At 40.2% G+C, this 21,973-nt stretch overlaps 1 protein-coding gene across 3 annotated transcripts in view; it reads left to right on the top strand.

Annotated features, from left to right (window-relative positions):
• The first annotated feature begins 425 nt into the window (after positions 1-425).
• The window catches only part of PPM1L (protein phosphatase, Mg2+/Mn2+ dependent 1L), a 301,260-nt gene continuing 279,712 nt past the window's right edge, over positions 426-21,973 (top strand). For all 3 annotated transcript variants that reach the window (XM_005546260.5, XM_015445263.4, XM_074031344.1), the window contains exon 1: positions 426-1,478. In XM_005546260.5, the coding sequence (XP_005546317.1) occupies positions 1,080-1,478 (399 nt within the window). In that variant the 5' untranslated portion in view covers positions 426-1,079. The remainder of the gene's footprint in view (positions 1,479-21,973) is intronic.

The raw sequence follows: 21,973 nt of genomic DNA on the forward strand, positions 1-21,973 counted from the left end.
CTCCTGGAAAACCAACGCTAAGACTACCAGGGTCAGTATTAGCTTGTCTTAGGAGCCGGCACAGGGGGAAGGAACAACCATTCGCAAGAGCTAGATAGCTGACCTCCCTCTTTTCTCCCCCTTGGCTGGCCTGGACCGCCTGGGGCTGCGAGCGCGCACCGGCGGCCGCGGAACTTGCTCAGCCTCTGACAGCTCGGTGGGAACACCTCCGAGTGTTGAGTCCCGACTTAAGGGGCGGGACGGGGCGGGGTGAGCGCGCGCGGGGCGGAGCGCGCGCGAGCCGGGACGCGAGGAGGGAGCGCGCGAGTGAAGCGGCACCGAGCCGAGCCGAGCCGAGCCGAGCGGAGCCGAGCCAAGCCGAGCCGAGCCGAGCTGGGAGGTGCCTGGGGAGAGGCAGGCAGAGCCCAGCTGGCCGCCTGCGGCTCAGTACTGATCGTGCCGCGTCGCCGGGCTCTGCGTACCCCTGCCTCTGCCCAGGCATCCGCAAAACTTTTATTCTCTGGGGCCCCAGGGGGTGTGTGAAGGAATTGGAACATTCGGCCATCTCGGCGCTCCCCTGCGGCGGCGACCGAGGGGACCTGCATCCCTTGTCCGCCGGGCTGTGGAGCCTTGCGCCTCACCTGCTGAACGCTCCCGGGAATCTCGAGGGGCACCCCCGGAGGGACCGCGCGGGCGCTGGCGCCCCTGAACTCTCCCGCTCACCGCGGCAGACCCGCCCGGCGCAACTTTAACTTGATTCCTCTTGCCCAATCGGGGCATCCGCGGCTGCTGCTGCGGCGGCTGCTGCTACCGCTGCCGCCGCTGTCTCACAAAGGGGCTGAGGAGGGGAGGCGGCGCGGGCGGCAGGGACGGGCCTCCGGGCCGCCGAGGCGGGGAGACAAAAGGGAAGCTGCCTGTGCTCGCGCTGCCCGCTCGGAGCCGCCTGCTCGGCTGCCTCCGGCTGGGTTCCGCGAGCCTCGCCCCCACCCTCGGGCACTGCTCCACCTCCCTCCCGGCTGGCTGTCCCCGCAGTGCTCCCGGACCCGGCGAGCCTTCGGGGCGCGCGTCGCTGGTGGTGGTTGAGGCTCTAGCGATAATAAATGATAGAGGATACAATGACTTTGCTGTCTCTGCTGGGTCGCATCATGCGCTACTTCTTGCTGAGACCCGAGACGCTTTTCCTGCTGTGCATCAGCTTGGCTCTGTGGAGTTACTTCTTCCACACTGACGAGGTGAAGACCATCGTGAAGTCCAGCCGGGACGCTGTGAAAATGGTGAAGGGCAAGGTAGCCGAGATCATGCAGAACGATCGACTCGGGGGGCTTGATGTGCTGGAGGCCGAATTTTCCAAGACCTGGGAGTTCAAGAGCCACAACGTGGCGGTGTATTCCATCCAGGGCCGAAGAGACCACATGGAGGACCGCTTCGAAGTTCTCACGGATCTGGCCAACAAGACGCACCCGTCCATCTTCGGGATCTTCGACGGGCACGGGGGAGAGGTAGGAGCTACCCGGGGCTTTGTATTTGTGTCTGTGTATATATCGTGTGCGTGTGTGCGCGCGCGCGTGTCTGTGTGTGTGTGTGTGTGTGTGTGTGTGTGTATAAACAGGACAGCGTGTGCGCAGCGTGAGAGGATCTGGGTGCGAGGGGCGTGGTGATGACACCATGGTACCTGGCTGGACAAATGCGGCTCAAGTTGCCAAAAGCACTGCTCGATCCAGACTTCTTGGGGCTGAGGGTCCACTTTAGGGAAAGGAGAGTCATCCGCAGCATATTTGTTGCTACTTAATACGAGGTTCCCAAGGCTGGAACCCAGCAAACACTGTGCTAGCTTAGCAAGGAGAATTAATGGTATCTCCAGTGAACTTTGGTCCCAGACCCCAGTGCCCTTGTTCTAGGGTTTGAGTTGAACTAGGCACAGAGAAGGAAGACAACATCTTTTATGCTTCATTAGGAAAAGAGACTATACCTGCAGAGCGAGCTCATTGAGGGTGAAGGAAGCTGTGACTCCTTCCCATCGCCTTCACTCTAGGGAGGAATCCGAGGGGCTGCTCTGCGCTTCTTTCCAACTCTATCAACTTTACAAGTGCAATCGGGCCAATTGACAGGAGCGCCTCGCTGGCCGCTTGTTTTTACCAGGATCTCAGAGCAGGACCTAGATGTCTCTGGCCTTTGCAGAGGTGGCTATGCCCGCAAAGGAGGCGGTGCCTTGACCTCACCCTTGCGCCCTGGCGGGCTTGGGGGTGCAGAAGTCGCCCTGCTTCTAGATTCCTTTGTTTGTGGTTCATCTGGAAACAGGAGATAGCTAGAGGCCGGTTCAGTTCCCTCTCCCACATTTCAGCAGCACCCGGGTTGTGCGCTGAGGCCCAGATTTCCTGGAGGTTAGGCAAGGGTTGGCTCTGATCGTTGCGCATTGGCCCAGGCAAAGTGAGAGGCTAATGTGGCTCTAGCGCCATGCTCCAAAGAACACTGGACCAATCACCCCATCTCTCAATTTGGCAGTTTGTAACGGGTTCTTTGCCGCATACTCTTTGTTTTCCCTTTTGGCGGCATACTTTTCTTATTCTTAACCCCTTCCTGTTTTTGATTACACCCTTCCCCTGAACTCCCATACAAGTTTTCCCCCAACTTTCTTCTCTGCCCTCTGATCTCTGGGTAGGCTGTAGGGAACTGCAGGGACTGCCATTCTTTTTCAAGCATTTGCTTGTTCTTTGGCCTTTGTTTTGGGTAAACATTGAGAAAGCTTTCCACTGGATATCTCATCTGCATTCCTCACCCACCACTCTGCTAATCTTTTCATGCTACTGTGCCTACCTGCCTTGTGGAACCAACTTTATCAAGAATGACAAACTTAGTAGGAAAACTCATTTGGTAGAACTGAAATCAGTTTTTGCCATTTTCCATCCACCCTAGCTTTTTTTATATTCTGTTTTTTCAGAATGCAAGTTTCTCACTGGTTGTAAATTTGTAACCTCTTGGGTAATGTTGGGATCCCCTCCCCTTGGTCACAGAGTAAGTGAAAGATGTAAAATTAATTGAGGGAAAAGAGGCTGTGTACATGGGCAAAAACATGCCATAATGACAAAGTTGCCAGTATAACGGCTGATTTGTCTTCTTGGCTTGAAGTAGACTATCTGTATTTTCATTTTTTGTGCCTAAATTCAGTGAGGGTGAAGGAAGCTGTGATTCCTTCCTTTGTAAATCATTTAATAAGCTTATATTTATTATATATTTTTATATTAAAATTGGTGGCTGGTAATAATCTGCTTCTGGTCTTAGAAAGCAGTTTTAATTTTATTAAAGATTTGGTTGTAATAGTAATGTGGTGAAATTTTGAGTTGTGGTTGTCTGGGTGTGATGCATTGGCATAATTTTAGCCTTGGGTTAAAAAAGTGTAAGTGATTGGGTGATTTAAATTTTTTTTCTTTTAAGTTGATACTGTAAAACCTGAAATGTGCAGACCAAAACACTTTTCAGGTTGAAAATTTTCTAGTACTATCTTGTGGTAAAGGTACCCTCCAGAAAAGGGACATGATAAATGCTTTCATTTTACTAAAAGTATTTTACACGTATGTGGCTTGTCATTAAATTTTTTAACAACAAATGAAAAGATGATCATTGTTAGCCAAACCATGAAATACTTTTCTTTGTGCCTTACATTAAAAAGCATACTGTTTGCAAAATAATTGATATTATCAGTACTCTTAAATAGAATACTTGTTCTGTTCACAATCTCTTACCGTATGTAGCCAGTTAGTTCATTTTGGCTTTGTTTTAGGGCAAAATAAGGGGAGTGCTACAACAGGAGTTACTTAGTTGCTATTGGGAGTATAACGGTGATGGATAATATTAGGTAGTTTCTCTCTTGCTTTTTCTTTATGTATAATCATTCAAAATCCTACCATCGAATTCTTGTGTGTTGTTTAGCTCCTTTAACATTCACCAGAGGAGGGTGCCACTGTTTGATTTTAGTATAGATGATGTTAGCTCCTGTCACAAAAGAGGAAGCTTTTTCTGAACTTTCTATTATTTATGTATATTCTGTCTCTAGAATGGTACAGAAGATAAATGAGGAGTTTAATTTTATTTCTAATAACTCACACTAATAAGGTAGGCCATCAAAAACTAGGGCCCATCTATAATTGTAGTGCTCTTTAGATGCAGAGGAGACATTACCTTGTGTATCCTTCTATATCCATTTCATCTGTGTATATTAATTTCATCCCCCACCTTTTTTTTTTCTTTTAAGCTGAGATGCTGATAGCTGGAGAAGTTGTGACCTTCCTAAGGCTATGTGGCTAGTTCAAGGCCTTCAGTTTGTTGATCTCCATATGAAACCACTGGACAAATTGGCTTGAATATTTACCTAGATAGATGGTGCCCTGGGGATACAAGGGTGAATGAAATATAACCCCTATCCTCAAAAAGTTTCAGTCAAATGAGAGAGATAGACCTCTATACCAAAAATTATAGTCATGGTACACTTAGAGTGTTATGGTAACACAGAGGAGGGACATTTAAATCAGATTGGGAGGTAGGAAGGCCCAGGAAAAAACACCTTGAAGATATTGTTTACTTTAAGATTAGAAGCATAGGTTTTGACTTGAGATCTGACTTTGAATCTGTGCTCTGCTTTATAGTAGTTGCAACATTGGACAAGTTGCTAAAACAACTTTATCTGGGAGTTTATTATCTAGAAAATAGGGATAATAATGTGTGTAAGGTGTGTCTTCATCAGTTGTATTATACCCTGTCTAGAGAAGTACCTAATGGAGAGAAGGATATGGAAGAGGAAAGGCCAAGAAGACAAGAAGTCTGCAGTGCTGGGGCAGCAATATTCAAGGGAGAGAGACTCTTCCCGTGCGAGCCACAGCTTTGATCACTATGAAGATGTATGTAGTGCAAGGATAATTTATTAGGTATCTCCCAAACTCTCTATATCTCAAGGTTCTAACTTTCAGTGGACTTCTGATTACTAATTCAGGATTTCAGTTATCCAGATATTTGAGAAAACTGTGTCGTGGCTTCAGGTGTAAATTTTCTTACAGTCAAAAGGAATATTCTCTATGATTAATTAGTAAGTTGGTATTCTGATTTGTACTTCAGCCTCTTATAGATTTGGGTTACCATGAGGTAGTTCCTCTTGAGCATATTTAACTGTGGATTCTTTGGCAAAGATATGTCTCTGGACTTTTTATGCTGAGGACCAGACTCTGTAGGGCTGTGTCTTCTTCTAGATGGATGAGATTTTAAAGAGCCTTATCTCAGTGGTCCTACAGGCCAGCTTCCTCCCTTGATTCTAACCATGATACTGTGTGTGGATGGTTCACTGTGTGTGTATGTGTCTAAAGGTATGGCGGTGATTGTTTTCTTATATAACAAGATCAAAACAACAAAAAGGTAAAAAGGAGCTCGTTATGTAAATTGATGTAGAAAGATTATTTTAAGATAAAAATGATTTTTATCTAGGAAAATCATTGGTTTTATGCTTACTTGTAATTTTTATTTACAGGCAAAAGGTGTTTTGTTGTTGTTGTTTTTTATTTTTTTAATACTATCTAGAAGAAGTATCACTAAATCCTTTGGCACCTCTATCAATGTTTATGGGTAAAGCCTAGCTAGAAGAATAGTTGTTATGTGCTCCATATGTTCATGAGCATTACTTTATTAAAGGTCTTATGTATCTTGACAATTGACACACAGCTTGGCCAGTGGTTAAAGCCTAGAGTTCTACATTTTGCATGAGGGAGAAGCCATACTTCAGGCGCTTGCCAGGGACTGCAGTCTTGAGGCTCAGCACTTCTCAGAAGCTCAGAAAATAAACTGCTTATGGAGGGTTGCCTGAAGAATATATATATATAGTCTGATTCTTTGGATCAGTGGTTCTTAACTTTTCTTGAGTCATGCTGCTCTTTGAGAATGTTATGAAACTACAGACATATTCCCCAGAAAAAAGGACATGCATATCAAATTTTCTTTGTAGTTTCAGAGACAAGTGGATACATGAAGCCTCTGGATTTCAGGTTAGTCTAGATAGAATAAAATCTGGTTTTGATACATTTAGATCTGCAAGAAACTGTGTATCTGAACCCCTTGCTTGGCCCTCCTGCTTTCCTCTCCATCATTTGCTTTTATTGAATTGTTTGCTGTCATTTGCCTATGAGGGTTGTTTGGAGGAATAGTCTCCTCAGCTCTGAGAAATCAACTGCAAGAATGTTGTTGAAAAATCATTTGTTATATTATATAGTATCATTTTAATGAGGACTGAGGGAGAAACATTACTCTATTACCTATTTATCTTAAGGAGGCTGAATTGTGTAACTGATTGGGCCATCCTGGGTTTGTTGGCTGCTACAAGTATTAAGAGCCAAACCTCTGACCTACCTCTAGCGAATGTGCAGACTTTTATGGAATACAGTCATCTGGTACGTGAACCTCACTCCTAGGAAAGCTTATCTTTCCTACACTCAATTTTCCTTTATCTCATTTGTATTAGCCTGTTTTCACACTGCTGATAAAGACATACCTGAGGCTGGGCAATTTACAAAAGAAAGAGGTTTAATGGACTTACGATTCCACGTGGCTGGGAAAGCCTCAGAGTCATGGTGGAAGGTGAAAGGCGACGTGTCTCACATAGTGGCAGACAGGAGAAGAAGAGGGCTTGTGGAGGGAAACTTCCCCTTATATAATCATCAGATCTGTGAGACTTATTCACTATCATGAGAACAGTGTGGGAAAGACCTGCCCCCATGTTTCAAATTACCTCTCACCCAGTCCCTCCCACAGCACGTGTGAATTCAAGATGAGATTTGGGTGGGGACACAGCCAAACCATATCACCATTTTTCTCTTCTCTTAGATATGTCATTTTAGCTTGTATTATATGTATTTATGTAAGTTTCATTAGATTCTTCTGAAATAAGATACACATCTGAGTAAATAAATAATGAGTGGCACAGTGAATGATCTGCTTTTCAGACATTATAGCTGCTGTTAGTAAATATTCGACTTTCACATTATGATGTACAAGAGGCCTAGGGATTTTGTGTGGCTAAGTGCCTTATGGTTTAAGAGAAGATTCTGATTATTTTGGTTTAATGTGGCACATTAAAGTTTCTGCAAAAAAAATTTTTTTTTCAATGAAACTCTCTTTCCTATGCCTGTACTTGAAGACCTTTTTGTACGGGAATGTAGGAACCTGAGTGCTGACCTTGCTGCATCTTCTGAACAGGTTGTTAAGAAATTCGGTTCAATTAAGCCAACATTTTCTGTATAGTCTGGCACCTGTGAAAAGCAGTGTTATGCTCTGTGTGATGTCTAAAAATGACTTGGTGCATTCTGTACCCTCAGGGAGCATTCTGTCTACTTGGAGAGATGAGCATTTTTTAAAAAATAGCAGAGTTACAAGATGCCTGCCACCTACAAGTGTGCAATGGCCTGACTGAAGGAGCTTGGAGAATTTTGGATAATTTTGAAGAGGAACTGACATTTAGTTGTGTCCTAGCATTTCTGTAGACAGCGATTGGGTGGAGGAAGGAGGGGAAGATGACATTAGAGGTTGAGGGAAAAATATGGAAATGGTACAGAGGAAATAAAATGCAGGTACCATTGGAAGAAGGCAGGTAGTCTTATTTGTCAGGAGTAGGCTTTCCCCAACGGTAATCATTCTAGAAGCTCATTCATTATTTTTTTCCATATTCAAGTACGCTTTGTGTTTTGATATACTTAACATTATTTTTAAATTAACTGTTTTTTAATGTTAAGTATATTTATTTGAAAAAGAAACTTTATATCAGCACCGGGAGTGGAAAATGAAATTCTTGGCCTTTAACCTGCTGAGATACTGTCTCCATCTTGATGGAGGAGAATGATTCTAAAAAGATTTATCTCCTAGTCTCTGGTTGTCTCTAGAGTTCCTCTATCCTCCTCTCCTTGCTTTTTTATGAGGAGAAAAGGTGGCTTTTAAAATTTAATTGCCAGCCATAATTTGAAGCAAGGCAGCCTGCTTGCTCCCTTTGCAGGTGGAGAGCACTTTACAGTGATGCTACTTCGTGAGCAGCTCTGGTTTGGAGGATCCCTTTCCACTGTGACTCATGTGACAGAAGATTTTATTTGTATCATGCCTCCATGGGAAACACAGAGTTACGGGCAATGTTTCAGCATAAATTCCATCCTCATTTTTAATACAGGTAAATGGGAAGAGATTATAGGAATAAAACTGATGTTTTTCTAGGTAGTTTAAAAAAATAAATAATTCACAACTAAGGTACTTGAACCATTATGGATAACAAATTGCTTGTGACATAACTTATAATGACAAAAATATACCAGTATGCTAGGTCCCCCTGTTGAAGAGCCATGGCCTGGGGTTTGGGATACACACAGGTGAGGAGAGTGGGAGATGCTGCTGGAACTACTGTTAGCACTATTATTGAAGCCGTGCCGAGGAGCCTGGGCCATATTCTGTATATATTGGAGAGCTACTGTATAGGAATGGCACAAAGTGCATGCTTTAGTAATCCTGCTCCTCTAAACTATATGGAGGATTGATGTGAACTAACAAGAAAGAAGTATGAGGGGAGAGGGTCAATTGGGAAGCTTGAGACAGAGCTGTGAAGATGAAACCCCAGGAGTGTGGGCCATTGTTGAAAGAGAGGGAGAGGATGTGATGGGAGTGGATAACTCTTGAGGTGGTAAGACTGATGTCAGGGTTTCCATAACTTTTGTTACCATTTTAGTAATTCTGCTTAATGAATGTTAAAATAAATCTACAGCAAGTCAAATATATTTTAAAGTAAACTAATTTTAAAATTATAAAAATAATATGACTCCATGATAGATCCAGAAAACAAGAAATATTCCTTCAAATCTTATTACCCTGTCACTTCTACTGTTACATTTTTGGTGTATTGCTTGCTGGTCTTTTTGTTTGTTTGTTTGTTTCTTTTTTGGCGGGTGGGTGGACAGGATCTGGCTTTGTTGCTGAGGCTGGATTGCAGTAGCACGATCATAGCTTACTATAGCCACAAACTCCTGGACTCACATGATCCTCTTGCCTCAGCCTCCTGAATAGCTGGGACTATAGGCATGTGCCACTGTGCCCAGCTTCACCTTTTTAAAAACAGTATGCATTTTAAATATAATTTTACATAATTATAAAAATATACATATGTAGATTTAAATCTTGTTTTTCTTTGTATAATTCTATAAACATACTGTCATTTTGCCCTATAATGCTTTATATTTGATTTGTTTTTTTATTTATTTTAATTCTGTCTCTCTCTTTTTTTTTTTTTTTTTTTTAAGACGGTGTCTCGTTCTGTCCCAGGCTGGAGTGCAATGGCGCGATCTAGGCTCACTGTAACCTCTGTCTCCTGGGTTCAAGTGATTCTCCTGTCTCAGCCTCCCAAGTAGCTGGGATTGCAGGCACCCGCCACCATGCCCAGCTAATTTTTGTATTTTTTAATAGAGACAGGGTTTCACCATGTTGGCCAAGCTGCTCATGAACTCCTGACCTCAGGCAATCCGCCCCCCTCAGCCTCCCAAAGTGCTGGGATTACAGGCATGTGCCATCGCGCCCTGCCTGTTTTAATTCTTTACATTTATGTTTTGAATATGTTTTTTAGTGATAGAGCAATATTTTATTAAGTAGATATTTGAGAAATTACTCAACTGCTTCCTTATTGGTATACACTTAGGCTTCTCTAACTTCTTACCATTGTAAATACCATTGTAATAAATCTTTTTGTGCTTCTACTGTAGTTTGGATTATTTCTCTAGGGTGGGTTTCCAGAAGTGGAATTTCTGGATCAAAGGAGTAAAGGAGAAGCCACCATTACTGATGGTAATAATAATTGCTGACATTTATTGAGTATGTATAATATGCCAGGCAGTATTTATAAAGTACTTTATATGTGTTATCTAATTTTAATTCTGATAAGAGTTTATGAGGTAGGTACTATATTATCCCCCATTTTGTAGGTGTAGAAATTAAGGCACTGAGAGGTTAAGTAATTTGCCCATGGTCTCTCACAGCTTGTGGGTGGTGAAACTAGGGTCTGAAACTGCGATTCAGACTTAAAAGCTCCCTGCCTCCAAAGCCTGTACCATCAGTTTTTGGTTGACGCCCTACAGAGCTCCTAATTTGGTCAATGAACTGCTGATAACATTGTTATGTGGACACTGCCTAGTCTTCTCGATTTGCTTAGTGGGACTTTGGTTTTCTCATATGACTGTGACAGATGGTGGTGTTTTTGAAAACCCTACGCTGCTAACCTTGGTAGGTTGATCTTGTAATTACCTAGAAAAGTCCTGTAGTTAAAAAAGACTGGGGTCAGAAGTCAGAGCAGGTGATGCTTCACATTCAAACATCTGTTCTCATCAACCCTGCTTCTTTGCTGGCAGAATCTCTATCCCACTACAGAAAATCTGCAATATTTTTGCCTGTTGGCTCATGAAAGGCTTTCATAGAAATTATAGTGGTATTAGCATAACCAGTCACAATAAACAAAAATGATTTATGTTTTATTTTACTTCAAAGTACCAAAGGCTTGACTTTAGGATCAATATGTAGGAGTGTGGATGTGTTTGCATAATTTTTCTTTATATTCAAGCTTTGACTTTTTTTTTTTCTTTTTCAGGATCAAAACAGCTTCCTATTACATATATTGTTAATTTTAAACAGCAAATATCATTTTCTCATTTGTTTATAATACTGAGTTGGTATGTTTAGTTTGAGTGGATGCTAATTCTGTGTTTTCATTCTAGAAGGCTACTTAATACATTATTTTCTTAGCCAACCGTAAGTCAAGCCAAGCTTTGGCTATAGCTAGTTATAATCTGTTTTTAATAGAAATCTTCAAAGTCAAAATTTAAACAAACAAAAGAAGCCATTCTTTTCAAAATAGTTAATGTAATGATAATCCCTTTTATAGCTTTGTTTTGTAATTCTAGGCCCTCCTTTGTAAAGTACAGAGCATTTTTATTAATATTTATGTAGGTAAAAATCATGCATATTGATAAACTAATATACTTTCAATAAAGTTGAAGTCTATGCTATGAAAAACTGCTTAAAAAGTGAAGACATGTGATATGGTCTGGGTCTGGGTCCCCACCGAAATCTCACCTTGTATTGTAATTTTCGTGTGTTGAGGGAGGGACCTAGTAGGAGGTGAAGAGGGGGTTGGGGGGATTAGATCATTAGATCTGGGGATTAGATCATTAGATCATTAGACCCCCTTGCTTTCTCATGATAGTGTTCTCAAGAGATCTGATGGTTTTATATGAGGCTTTTCCCCTCTTTGCACTTCTCATTCTCTCTCCTGCCACTCTGTGAAGAGGTGATTTCCACCATGATTGTAAGTTTCCTGAGGCCTCCCCAGTCATGTGGAACTGTGAGTCCATTAAGTCTCTTTTCTTTGTAAATTACCCAGTCTCAGGTATTTCTTCATAGCAGCGTTAGAATGGACTAATACAAAATGATATTTTACTTCTGAAATAAAAGAAGCTACAAGCCTTGATCACTTGATTTCTCTGGAGTTTTTTTTTTCCCCTTCTCTTTCTCTGTTTCTTGAGAATAGGGCCTAATTTAATGGAACCTTAGCTGCTTCCAACTTTTCTGGAATTAAGGAGGGGCTTGATACTTGAGTCTGTTAAGATTGAGACTTAACCTACTTTCTTCCATTCCTAGAAGACAAGAGAATTCCTGTCTGCCACTGGGCGTGAGGCTCCTGAAGGCAAGTTTGGGGCCATTGCATATCATAGTGCAAGATGTACACTGTACAGTGATAGTAGGTGGAGAGACATTATTTTCTAATGTGTGCAGAACTGTCTGCTCCCCAAGCTAGACATCTGTGGGTCTACAATAACTTGGAAACTTTTCTAGTTTGTACAGAAGCTAAAGGCACCATAGCAGTAGGCTGTATTTCTGAGACTCACAGACTTTTTACCATACCATTAGTGCCCTCCATGTCCTGCTCTTGTATGAGCAGTTAACCAGATCATGATCTTTGTGTCTTAGTTTCTTTTTCTTTTCTTTTTCTTTCTTTTTTTTTTTTTTTGGTCTAGGGTCTCACTTTGTCACCCAGGCTGGAGTGTAGTGGCACCATCTCGGTTCACTGCAAACTCCACCTCCCAGGCTCAAGTGATCCTCCCACCTCAGCCTCCCAAGTAGCTGGGACTACAGGTGTGTGCCACCATGCTTGGCTGATTTTTTGTATTTTTGGTAGAGATGAGGTTTTGCCATGTTACCGAGGCTGATCTTGAACTCCTGAGCTCAGATGATCCACTCGCCTTGGCCTCCCAAAGTGCTGGGATTACAGGTGTGAGCCACTGCACCCAGCCTGTGTGTCTTAGTTTCTAAATCAAAGACCAGTTGTCTATTGCATGTCAGTAAACCTTGTGACTTCTCTGGAGTAGTGAACTCTTATTTGCATTTGCTTTTCAACATTAATATTGCAAATTTTGGTCATTATAAATATGAGTGGTGATTTAATGCCCTATAGCAGTAAATTTCAAATTGTATTTTTAAGAAGAGGGTTTATATTCAGCACTACTCTTGAACAGCAAAGTTTTTAATCTAAAATATGGCATAAAAATTTATTCTCTTAGTTATGAGATTGCAATAGGGCAGAAACTGTTTTATTCTGATAAGTGTATACAATTTCTTTTTAATCTAGTAAGTGCTTTCATTTATCGTTTTTAATTAAATGAATTAATTTTCAGTTAAATTAGTCACTGGATATTTTCTGGCCAAATAAGTCTCTTAATGACACTGTCAGGATTTTATGGAAATTGAGACATAGTAGGATCTTTGATCAGAGTGTTTATCTTTTTGCTCCATAGATAATGAAGTGCATTTTCTATAACAGCTGGTTTACGTAGTTATATGATAGATATGTTCCAGAGTTTGAGATTAAGAAGTTTTTACTTCTGTTTTATTTTAGCACTTACATGTTTTTCTAAATTTGTCTTTCTGAGTTTTCTCTCTAGATAGGTCTGGCAGGGATTTTTGAATTGTCATGTAATCCAAATATAGTGCCTAAGGCTTCACAGCTACATGAAATATCTATTTTTAAAGACTTTCATCAAGGAGATTCCACATTTTCCCTGGAGAATTTTTTTCACTGTAATCCTTTCTCTTAAGAAATTCATCTCTATATGTGAACTAGGTCCCTCTGGTTTAAGACTATTTCTTCTAGTCTGGCTTCATCAGAGAGAGATAAAGATTAAGTTGTTACCATTTTAAAACTGGTAAAACTATGATATTAATAATTTTTTATCTTCCCCTCAAATTAAATATTAACATTAAATTTATGTGAGAAGTACTCATCTCAAAAAAAGGGAAATTCAATGTAATTTCTACCAAAGACAGAATAGTTTCTAGGTAATCAGTAGTGGCTTCTGTTTGTAAAGAGCTAGTCTGGCAATAAGGAAATGTCCTCTTACAGATCGGTTAGTTTTGTCTATCATAAGTCTCTGTTGTCAGAGACTTATGCTACAGGTGGAGTGGGTTCTAGCTGGCCACCTAGATGGTACATTATTGGGAAGTTTTTGGTTGCAAGTAACAGAAAACTCAAGTAGAAGCAGATTAAGCACTGGAGACAGTTATTATTTCACATAACAAAAAGGCCCAAAAGAGGCTTTTGATCTAGCAGCTCAATGACTTCAAGGCTCTAGTTCAGTGTCTCAGAAATTCTCTTCAGTTTTCCCTCATGGTTGCAAGATGTGATACTCTGAACTGCTGCAGTTGTCTTTGTATAACTACATCCAGAGACATGAGCAGGAAATTATACCTGTCTCGTTCTTCTTTAAGCTTCAGGAAACCTCTCTAGAAAGTACTCTTCATATCTTATAGGCCATAGTTGTATCACATGTTCATGCCTAAACCAATGACTTGGTCATGGGAATGTGATCAGCGTGATTAGTCTTGACCCATCATAATTCATTCTGGATCTGACGGGGAGCCCAGCCTCTGGAGGACATGACAACTTAGAAAGGTGAATGAAACTAGAATTGTATTAGCTAGGAAGAAGGAGAAGTGGAAATGGTTGTTGGGTGAGCCGCACTGGTGGGAAGGGGGTTTAGAGAATGTTGCTTGTTCTGCATGTTAGCAACCTCATTGGAGAATGTTGCTGTAAAGTGTATAACACTGATGTGGGGGAAAATAAACTTTAGAGGACTTCAGAAAAGAGTAAGCCTTCTTATTTTTGGATTGCCTTAGGGATGGTTTTATTTTGGAGCTGAGACATAGATTTGGTATTTTAGGGTCCCATCAAGTCTTAAAAAACTACTAGTAGGTATTAGGTTGGTGCAAAAGTAATTGCAGTTTTTGCCATTAGTTTTCTAACTCAGGTTTTTTCTCTGCTGTGTGAACTAGTGATCAGGAGGGGTCTGAGTGTTTGGAGAATGACAAGGTGGGTTTTTTATTTTTTCTAATATATAACTGTGTATTCACTATAGTTAGTGCTGCTGATGAATGTGGAAATATTATAGTAGTTCTTCTGTTGGCTATCCATTTTTACTTCACTATCTCCTGTTTTAGACAATGAATTTGTTGGTCAAATTCAGTAGGATTTTTGTTCTTTAATTATTAGATATTGTATTATTTTGTTTTAAAATATTCGAGTCTACTCCAGGCCAAAGAGGGGATTCCTGGGAGGGTAGGACTTTTTGTACCCATTTCGGAGGGGACAACCTTACAGTGGTCTAGGCTACAGTGAGAGAAGAGTGTAAAAGACTTTTCGGTAGGCCAAATGAGTGCACTTGGAGTAAATTCTGTGTATGAGGATGAAGTACTCATCCTTCTGCGGCTACTATAAACTGATTACAGTGAGGCCATCTTTTCATTATGTTTTCTGGTGTGATTATTGTCAATTTATAAAAATGCTTACTGACTCAACTTCCTATTTAGCTTTAGTAGCATTTCTGGTGATTCATTCTCTCTCTACTTTCTTTTCTTTTCTTTCTTTTTTCTTTTTTTAAAGATATGCCGTCATATTGACTACAGATAATATAATTTTGTCTCCTACTTTCTAGATGTACTTTTTTGTTTTTGTTTTCTCCCTCATTTCATTAACCAGAACTCAAAGAACAATGTTTTTTGATACTGATGATAGTGGATGTTATCATGTTCCTGTGTTTGAGATTATTTAAAAATTTTGAGATAAAGGGAATGTAAAAATGCCTTCAGTTTATGGATAATGGGGTAAATTTTCTTTACTGATGTAATGAAAGATGAAAACCAGTAGAAAGTAGGGCCAAAGAAGAAAGGATATTTAAAGTATAATAATATAGAGAATTAATAATCACAGAGTGGACTAGAACTTATGTAGATGTAATGGTAAAAACCAGCATGCATTGATTACATAACGGGAAGAACAGATACTGTAGTTTTTTCTTTGGAGAAAAGTATCATCATTAGATCCATCTGAAGGAAATGACCTAGAAAGCATTAGTCTAAACAATAGGCAGAATATCTGACTGCACAGAATAACGATTCTGCAGGTTGAAACACCTAATGAGATATGCTTAGGAATCCTGCCCTCTGGTTTCAGAAAAGTGGGAGCTCTGGAGCCATCTTGCCCTGGCACTTCTGCTGATTTTGGTGAAGGTCATCCTTATTTTTTCTAGGATTTCCTGTGCATAAGATCCTTGCCCTACTTTCTATTACCTGTCCTGTAAAGAAGCAGTGGCTGCTTGCAGAGGAGTCTCATACTGAGTGAGGTTAGGTCCTGAGTTGGTATAAAAGACAAAGTCCTATCTAGTCAAAATCTCTCTTGAAAGATCCCTCAAATTGCCCATAAAGAACAGTGTACACGATTTTGCACATCTTACTGTATAGAGTAATATGTGATTATAAATGTGTAATACCCAAAGTTAAAATTTATTCTGAAGAATAAAGTATATGCATGTAAAATATATTTTATAGTGTTTTAAATGATATAGAAGAGTATTTTGCATTTGTATAAATTGTGAATGGTACCATTTCACTACACCTTCTATAAAATAATAGAATAAGTCATTAAATAATACTTTGAGATTTTCAGGCAACTTTCAGGAACTCTTCTTTTCTTTTTTTTGAGACAGGTCTCACTCTGTCACCCAGGCTGGAGTGCAGTGGCGAGATCTCGGCTCACTGCAGTCTCTGCCTCCCAGACTCAGGTGATCCTCCCATCACAGTCTCCTGAGACACAACTACACCTGGCTTATTTATTTATTTATTTATTTATTTATTTATTTATTTATTTATTTATTTTGTAGAAATGGGGTTTCACCATGTTGTCCAGGCTGGTCTTGAACTCCTGAGCTCAAGCAGTCTGCCCTCCTTGGCCTCTCAAAGTATGGGGGATTATGGTCACGAGCCACCAAGCCCGGATTTTTTTTTTTTTTTCAAAGAACAGCATATTAAATATTTCTGTGCGTGATCAGTTGGAGGAAATTTAGCCTCTTAAAGTTTTAAAGATACAAAGCAGAATAAACATGTGACTTTTGAGTTGGGAGTAAGATTAATTCATTCTGATTATATTTTGATAGTCAGTTTGAGGAAGATAATTGTAATGCCATATTGAATGCTTTATTTTTAATCTAAGTGCCAGCCATAGCTTTGACACCAGATGGGAATATAGAGATGGGCACTCAGCCTGGTAATTTATATTCTAAATACATGGAGAAAATTTATATCTGCTTTTTTTTTTTTTTTCTTCTCCATGGCTTGAAACCTTGGAGGATTTTATTCTCTAATGATTTGAGAAGAGAGACCAATCCCCAGTTGGGGATTCTGACCTTTTCCCTACTTTTCTGGAACTCTTCTGAGCATCTGATATGGTACCTTCAGGCCTGACCTGTTTTTATAAATGCCTGGGCCAGGATTTGTCTAAGAGTGAGACTCACAAAGCAGCAAATAATTTTTGGAAAGGAAGCTCATATTTTTAACATGTAGGGAGACCTGAGTGTCTGCTGCTGTAGAAGTCATGGGGTAAAGAACTGGGATCTCGACAGTGGTCAGAGAAACTCTCTATACCTTCATACTAGGGCCACAGGGCCTGCTCTGATTCATGGAGCTACACAGAGACAGAAATTGTTTATCCCCAAAGGATTATGTAATGCAAACAGATTTAGACATGAAACAGTACAGGCAGGCTCATACTTGGGAAACGTTTCTTAAAAGGGAATTCTGTGGAGAAAAAGACAGCTAGTTTTTACTTTCCTCTCAAAAATAGGATGACAATGGGAGTGCTTGGCTGGTGTTCCTCCTTTACCAAAAAGAGGTCCTCACTCCTTAGCCTCCATGGTGGCTTTATGATATAGGGATAAGGTCATCTAATACATAGTTCATATTCAAATTTTGCCAATTTATCTGGCTATTCTTTTAAAAATATCTTTACTGAAGTATGATACATATAATAAACTGTACATGCTTAATATATGCAATTTGATCAGTGTTGTATATACCCATGAAACCATTGTTACAATTAAGATAGTGAACATATCCATCACCCTCAAAAGTTTCTTCATGCTCCTTGGTAATTCCTATCTTTTTTCATTCTCCTACCCTTCTCCTTCATCTCTAGGCAACCATTAATCTACTTTCTGTCACTATAGTTTGTGTTTTGTAAAACTTTATATAAATAGAAATATGCAGTATGTAGTCTTTTTTTCTGGCCTTTTTTTTCTCAGCACAATTATTTGGAGATTCATCCATGTTGTTCCACTTATCAATATTTCATTCATTTTTATTACTGAATAGTATCCCATTGTATGGATATATATCAAAATTTGTTTGTTCATTCACTTACTGGACATTTGAGGAGTTTGAGTTTTTAGCTATGAACCTTCATGTACAAGCCTTTGTATGGACATATGCTTTCATTTCTCTTGGGTAAATACCTAGCAGAAGAATGGCTGGATTACGTGGTAGGTGTATGTTAACTTCTTAAGAAACTGCTCAACTGTTTTCCAAAATGGTTTTCCAGATGTTCCACATCCTCACTAATCTTTCTAATTTTAGCCATCGTAGAAGGTGTGAAGCAGTATCTCAATGTGGTTTTAGTTTGCATTTTCCTCATAACTAATGATGTTGACCATATTTTCATGTATATTTTGGAAGATGCCCCTCTTTTGAAGAGATAGAGAGGAACAGTTATCAAATTGTGATTATCTTGTAAATTCTGACTTTTGTCCTTGCCCCTATAATATGAGTGAAAAGAGAGAAAAAAAGGCAAAAGGGAAAGGGGTGATTGGCCTGAGTCTCTCTTACTGCGAGGAAAGAGGCTGAGAAGTACAGCCTAGAAATAAGTGTGGAGAGACGTTGTGTGGGGTAACCAGGAAATCAGATGGAAACAAGGAGGGCAGAAAAGAAAGATTAGGGCCTGTGCCACTGCCGTCAGTGTGTATTTTCAGATTCTCCTGATTTCTTAAAGCCTTGTTTTCTTACATTCCAGGTTAAAAATCTGAAAGAGACTTCTCTTAGAAAAGTGCCGAGGGAAGCATGGACTATTTACACGGTGTCTGCTTTCTTCCTACTTACCTCATTTCCTTTTTCCATCTGATACTTTCTCGGACTTGAGTTTTTGGAGATCTCTAGGAGACTCATACTTGTCATATGTGAGCCTATTTTCAGCTCTCATCTTTGATTTTTTGTTGGATCTTACTTTCTTGACCACCTCTCTTCCAGAGACTCACCTCCTTGGTTTTAATGACACCACCTATGTTTCTCTGCTCCTTCTTTGACTTCTAGGAGGGCTTCACTTCCTTCATGAGCCTGGGTTTCAAGGAGGGCTGTGCTCAGTGTGTTGGTCTCATTTTGTTTCTTTGCATCAGAATCTTTGCAACTTCTATGGATTCAGCCATCCTTTCTGAGCACAGGACTCCCCTTCCTATCAATAGCCCACATCTTTACATGCTGACTTTACCATTTTCTTTCTGGATGTCTCATTGATAACAACCTGCCTGAAACCAAATTTGCCTCTTTTGTCCCTAGATTAATTTCCTCTCCAGAGTTGTCTTTTCTTCTCATGGTGGTGCCTTCATTCTCTCAGTCCGCCACTCCTGAAGCTGCTGTGTCATCTTTTCCTTCTTCCTTCTTCATGCAAGTCTGTGAGCATTTCTATGCCTGTCACTCCTGTCTCCATCTTTATGGAGACATGCCATAAAGATGGTACTGCCACCATGCTAATTCAGGCTTTCAACACTTTACGCTAGGATTGTGACAGTGGCCTCCTCACTTGGCATCTCTCTTCTTCAATCCACTCAGTGATGTCTCTGATAGATCAATCTTCTATTAATAAACCAACTGGATTATATATTGTTTCTTTTTTTTAAAAAAAACCTCTGATTTCCAGCAACCATGATTTATTTCTCTGAAATTTTGGATTCTCATAATAGTATCCCTGGCTCCTTTATCTTATTCAATCTTACCTTCTGTTGTTTGCCTATGCAAAAGTCTGCACTACAACAAAAATAGTCTCTATTGTTCACTGAATACCTGATGGATACACATGCCCGCTGCCACTTTGTTAACACATAGCCATGGGGAAGAGGATGTCTTGTCCTTATTTCAAGGCTCCCCTCAATTTCCTGCTCTTCCATAAAATCTTGCTTGGTCATGTCAGCTCTCTCCTTTGAATTTATGGTTTGTTATAGGCAATCAAACATTTTATGTTGTTGTTTGTTTTTAATGTACTTTTCCTCTCCAACCAGGGTTCACCTTTCTTGAGTTTCACATGTCTATTGTGTTCCAGTGATAATGATACCTTGCAATAATTCTAAAAATAATGATGTCTAACAAATGAAAAGGGAATACCAAGCTGTCTGATTGCATTTGCTGTCACTTATATCTGTGGGAAATCAAAGGGGTGTCTATAACATGCCAGGTACTTGTAGTGGTACCTCACAAAATCCTCATGGCGTTTGAGGCAGCGGTTGTTATCCCCATTTTACAGTTGGGGAAACTGAAGCTCAGACTACTGTGTGCCCAGGGTTACACAACGGCTAAATGGAAGAGCTGAGATTACAGTATTTCCCATGTCTGTCTGATTCCAAAAGCTATCCTGTTCTGGTCCCATGCTCTCCTTTGCTGTGTGCCAATAGGCCTGGTTTGTTAAGGCATTCATATAGGGGTTACACCATTAGCACTCAGTTTCTAGCATTGTAGATGATCTGTGGGAAATATTTCAAGGTTATGGGAATGGAATTAAGTTGAGGAGATAATTTATTTATACCGTTCACTCATATTTATTCTCTTTGTTTTTCTTATTACCCCTCATAGCTCCTGCAATGTATGGTCTATCCAAAAGCCCTTTAACTAATGACCAGGAAAAATATAGATTAAATATGCATATAGGATTCTGAAGGTCATCCTAGGCAAGTGGTTTTCATCATTTTGACAGGTAACTCTATTTCTGGTGTGAGGTAAGAGGTTTGAGAATTGGGGGCTGGCTCCTCAGAGGAAGCTAGGCAATACTCTCAGATTTAACTCAGCCTGCCATTGAAAAGGTGGTTCAATTATTTGGTTGGGAGTGTTATAGATTACGGTACATTACACATGCCTCAATTTTCAAACATAAGTGCAAGAACACATCCTCAAAAGTTCAGTCTATAGTTTCTCTTCCCCAAAGGATCATGCAAAATAAAATTAAACGTAGTATTTAGTGAATATCAAAAAGTGGGGAAGTGTAAATGAACCATATCAACTTCCTAGGGGGCAGAAACAGTGATTTATAGACTTGAGATTTAGAACTCAAACATTCTTGGTTTGTACTCAAGGAAGACCATCATTAGGCAAGTTGCATGGCAGAACAGAAAAGAGCTTACTAATAGTGTGGGAATACCTTAGAAAGAAATAAAAATTATCACCTTTATCTGATTTTACCTAATTTCATCTCTCTCTCGCTTTATATATGTGTATATATTTGTTTCTTCTACATTAACTATTAAGTTAAAGGAATGACAGTTTAGAAAATGTTGATTATGAGGAAATAGTAGAATTCTCATGTACAAAATGCACATTTTCTACTTTGGGGAGCTTTATGAATCATATTGAAAATGAGAGTAACTCAGTTCTTAACACCTAACACTAGCAGCTACCTCTTAGCTCTTCCAACCATGGGAAACAGAAGTTGCTTTGTGTGTGTGTGTGTGTGTGTGTATGTGTGTTTACTCATGCAGTTATTACTAATCACCATACTAGAGAAAGATGGTCTCATAGGATGAAAATATGATGTTCCCTTAAGGATTAGGTTAAACTTCCCTTGACAGTGTTGAATCTAAACTGAAAAACATTTTTGCCTTCCTTAAATTGAGGAGGAGTTATGGCTGTGAATATTTAGACTTTTATCATGCCTATGATTTTATGGTTTACTTACTGTATGTCCACTTTCAGAGATACTGTACTACCTTGGTGGCTTTTTTTTTTTTTTTTTTTCTGAGATGGAGTCTCACTCTGTCACCCAGGCTATAGTGCAGTGGCATGATCTCGGCTCACTGCAACCTCTACCTCTGTGTTCAAACGATTCTCCTGCGTCAGCCTCCTGAGTAACTGGGACTACAGACGCACGCCACCATGCTCAGATAATTTTTGTATTTTTAGTAGAGACAGGGTTTCACCATGTCGGTCAGGCTGGTCTTGAACTTCTGACCTCATGATCCACCCACCTTTGCCTCCCAAAGTGCTGATATTACAGGCGTGAGCCACCATGCCCAGCCCTTGGTGGCTTTTATAGAGTGGATACCCTATAAATGTGTGTCAGATTAATCTCATCATGGAATCAGAGAAGATTAATACTATGAAGGGTCTTTGTTAACCTTTCCATTTTTTCTAGTATGAAAGTTTAAGCTAAATAATTTCTGCTGGGCATGGTGGCTCATGCCTGTAACCGTAGCACTTTGGAAGGCCAAAGTGGGAAGATTGCTTGAAGCCAGGAGTTCAAGACCAGCCTGAGCATCAGAGTGAGACCTCATCCCTACAAAAAATTAAATATAGGCATGGTGGTGCACAC

Source organism: Macaca fascicularis, chromosome 2 (assembly GCF_037993035.2).
Source record: "Macaca fascicularis isolate 582-1 chromosome 2, T2T-MFA8v1.1".
NCBI lineage: Eukaryota > Metazoa > Chordata > Mammalia > Primates > Cercopithecidae > Macaca > Macaca fascicularis.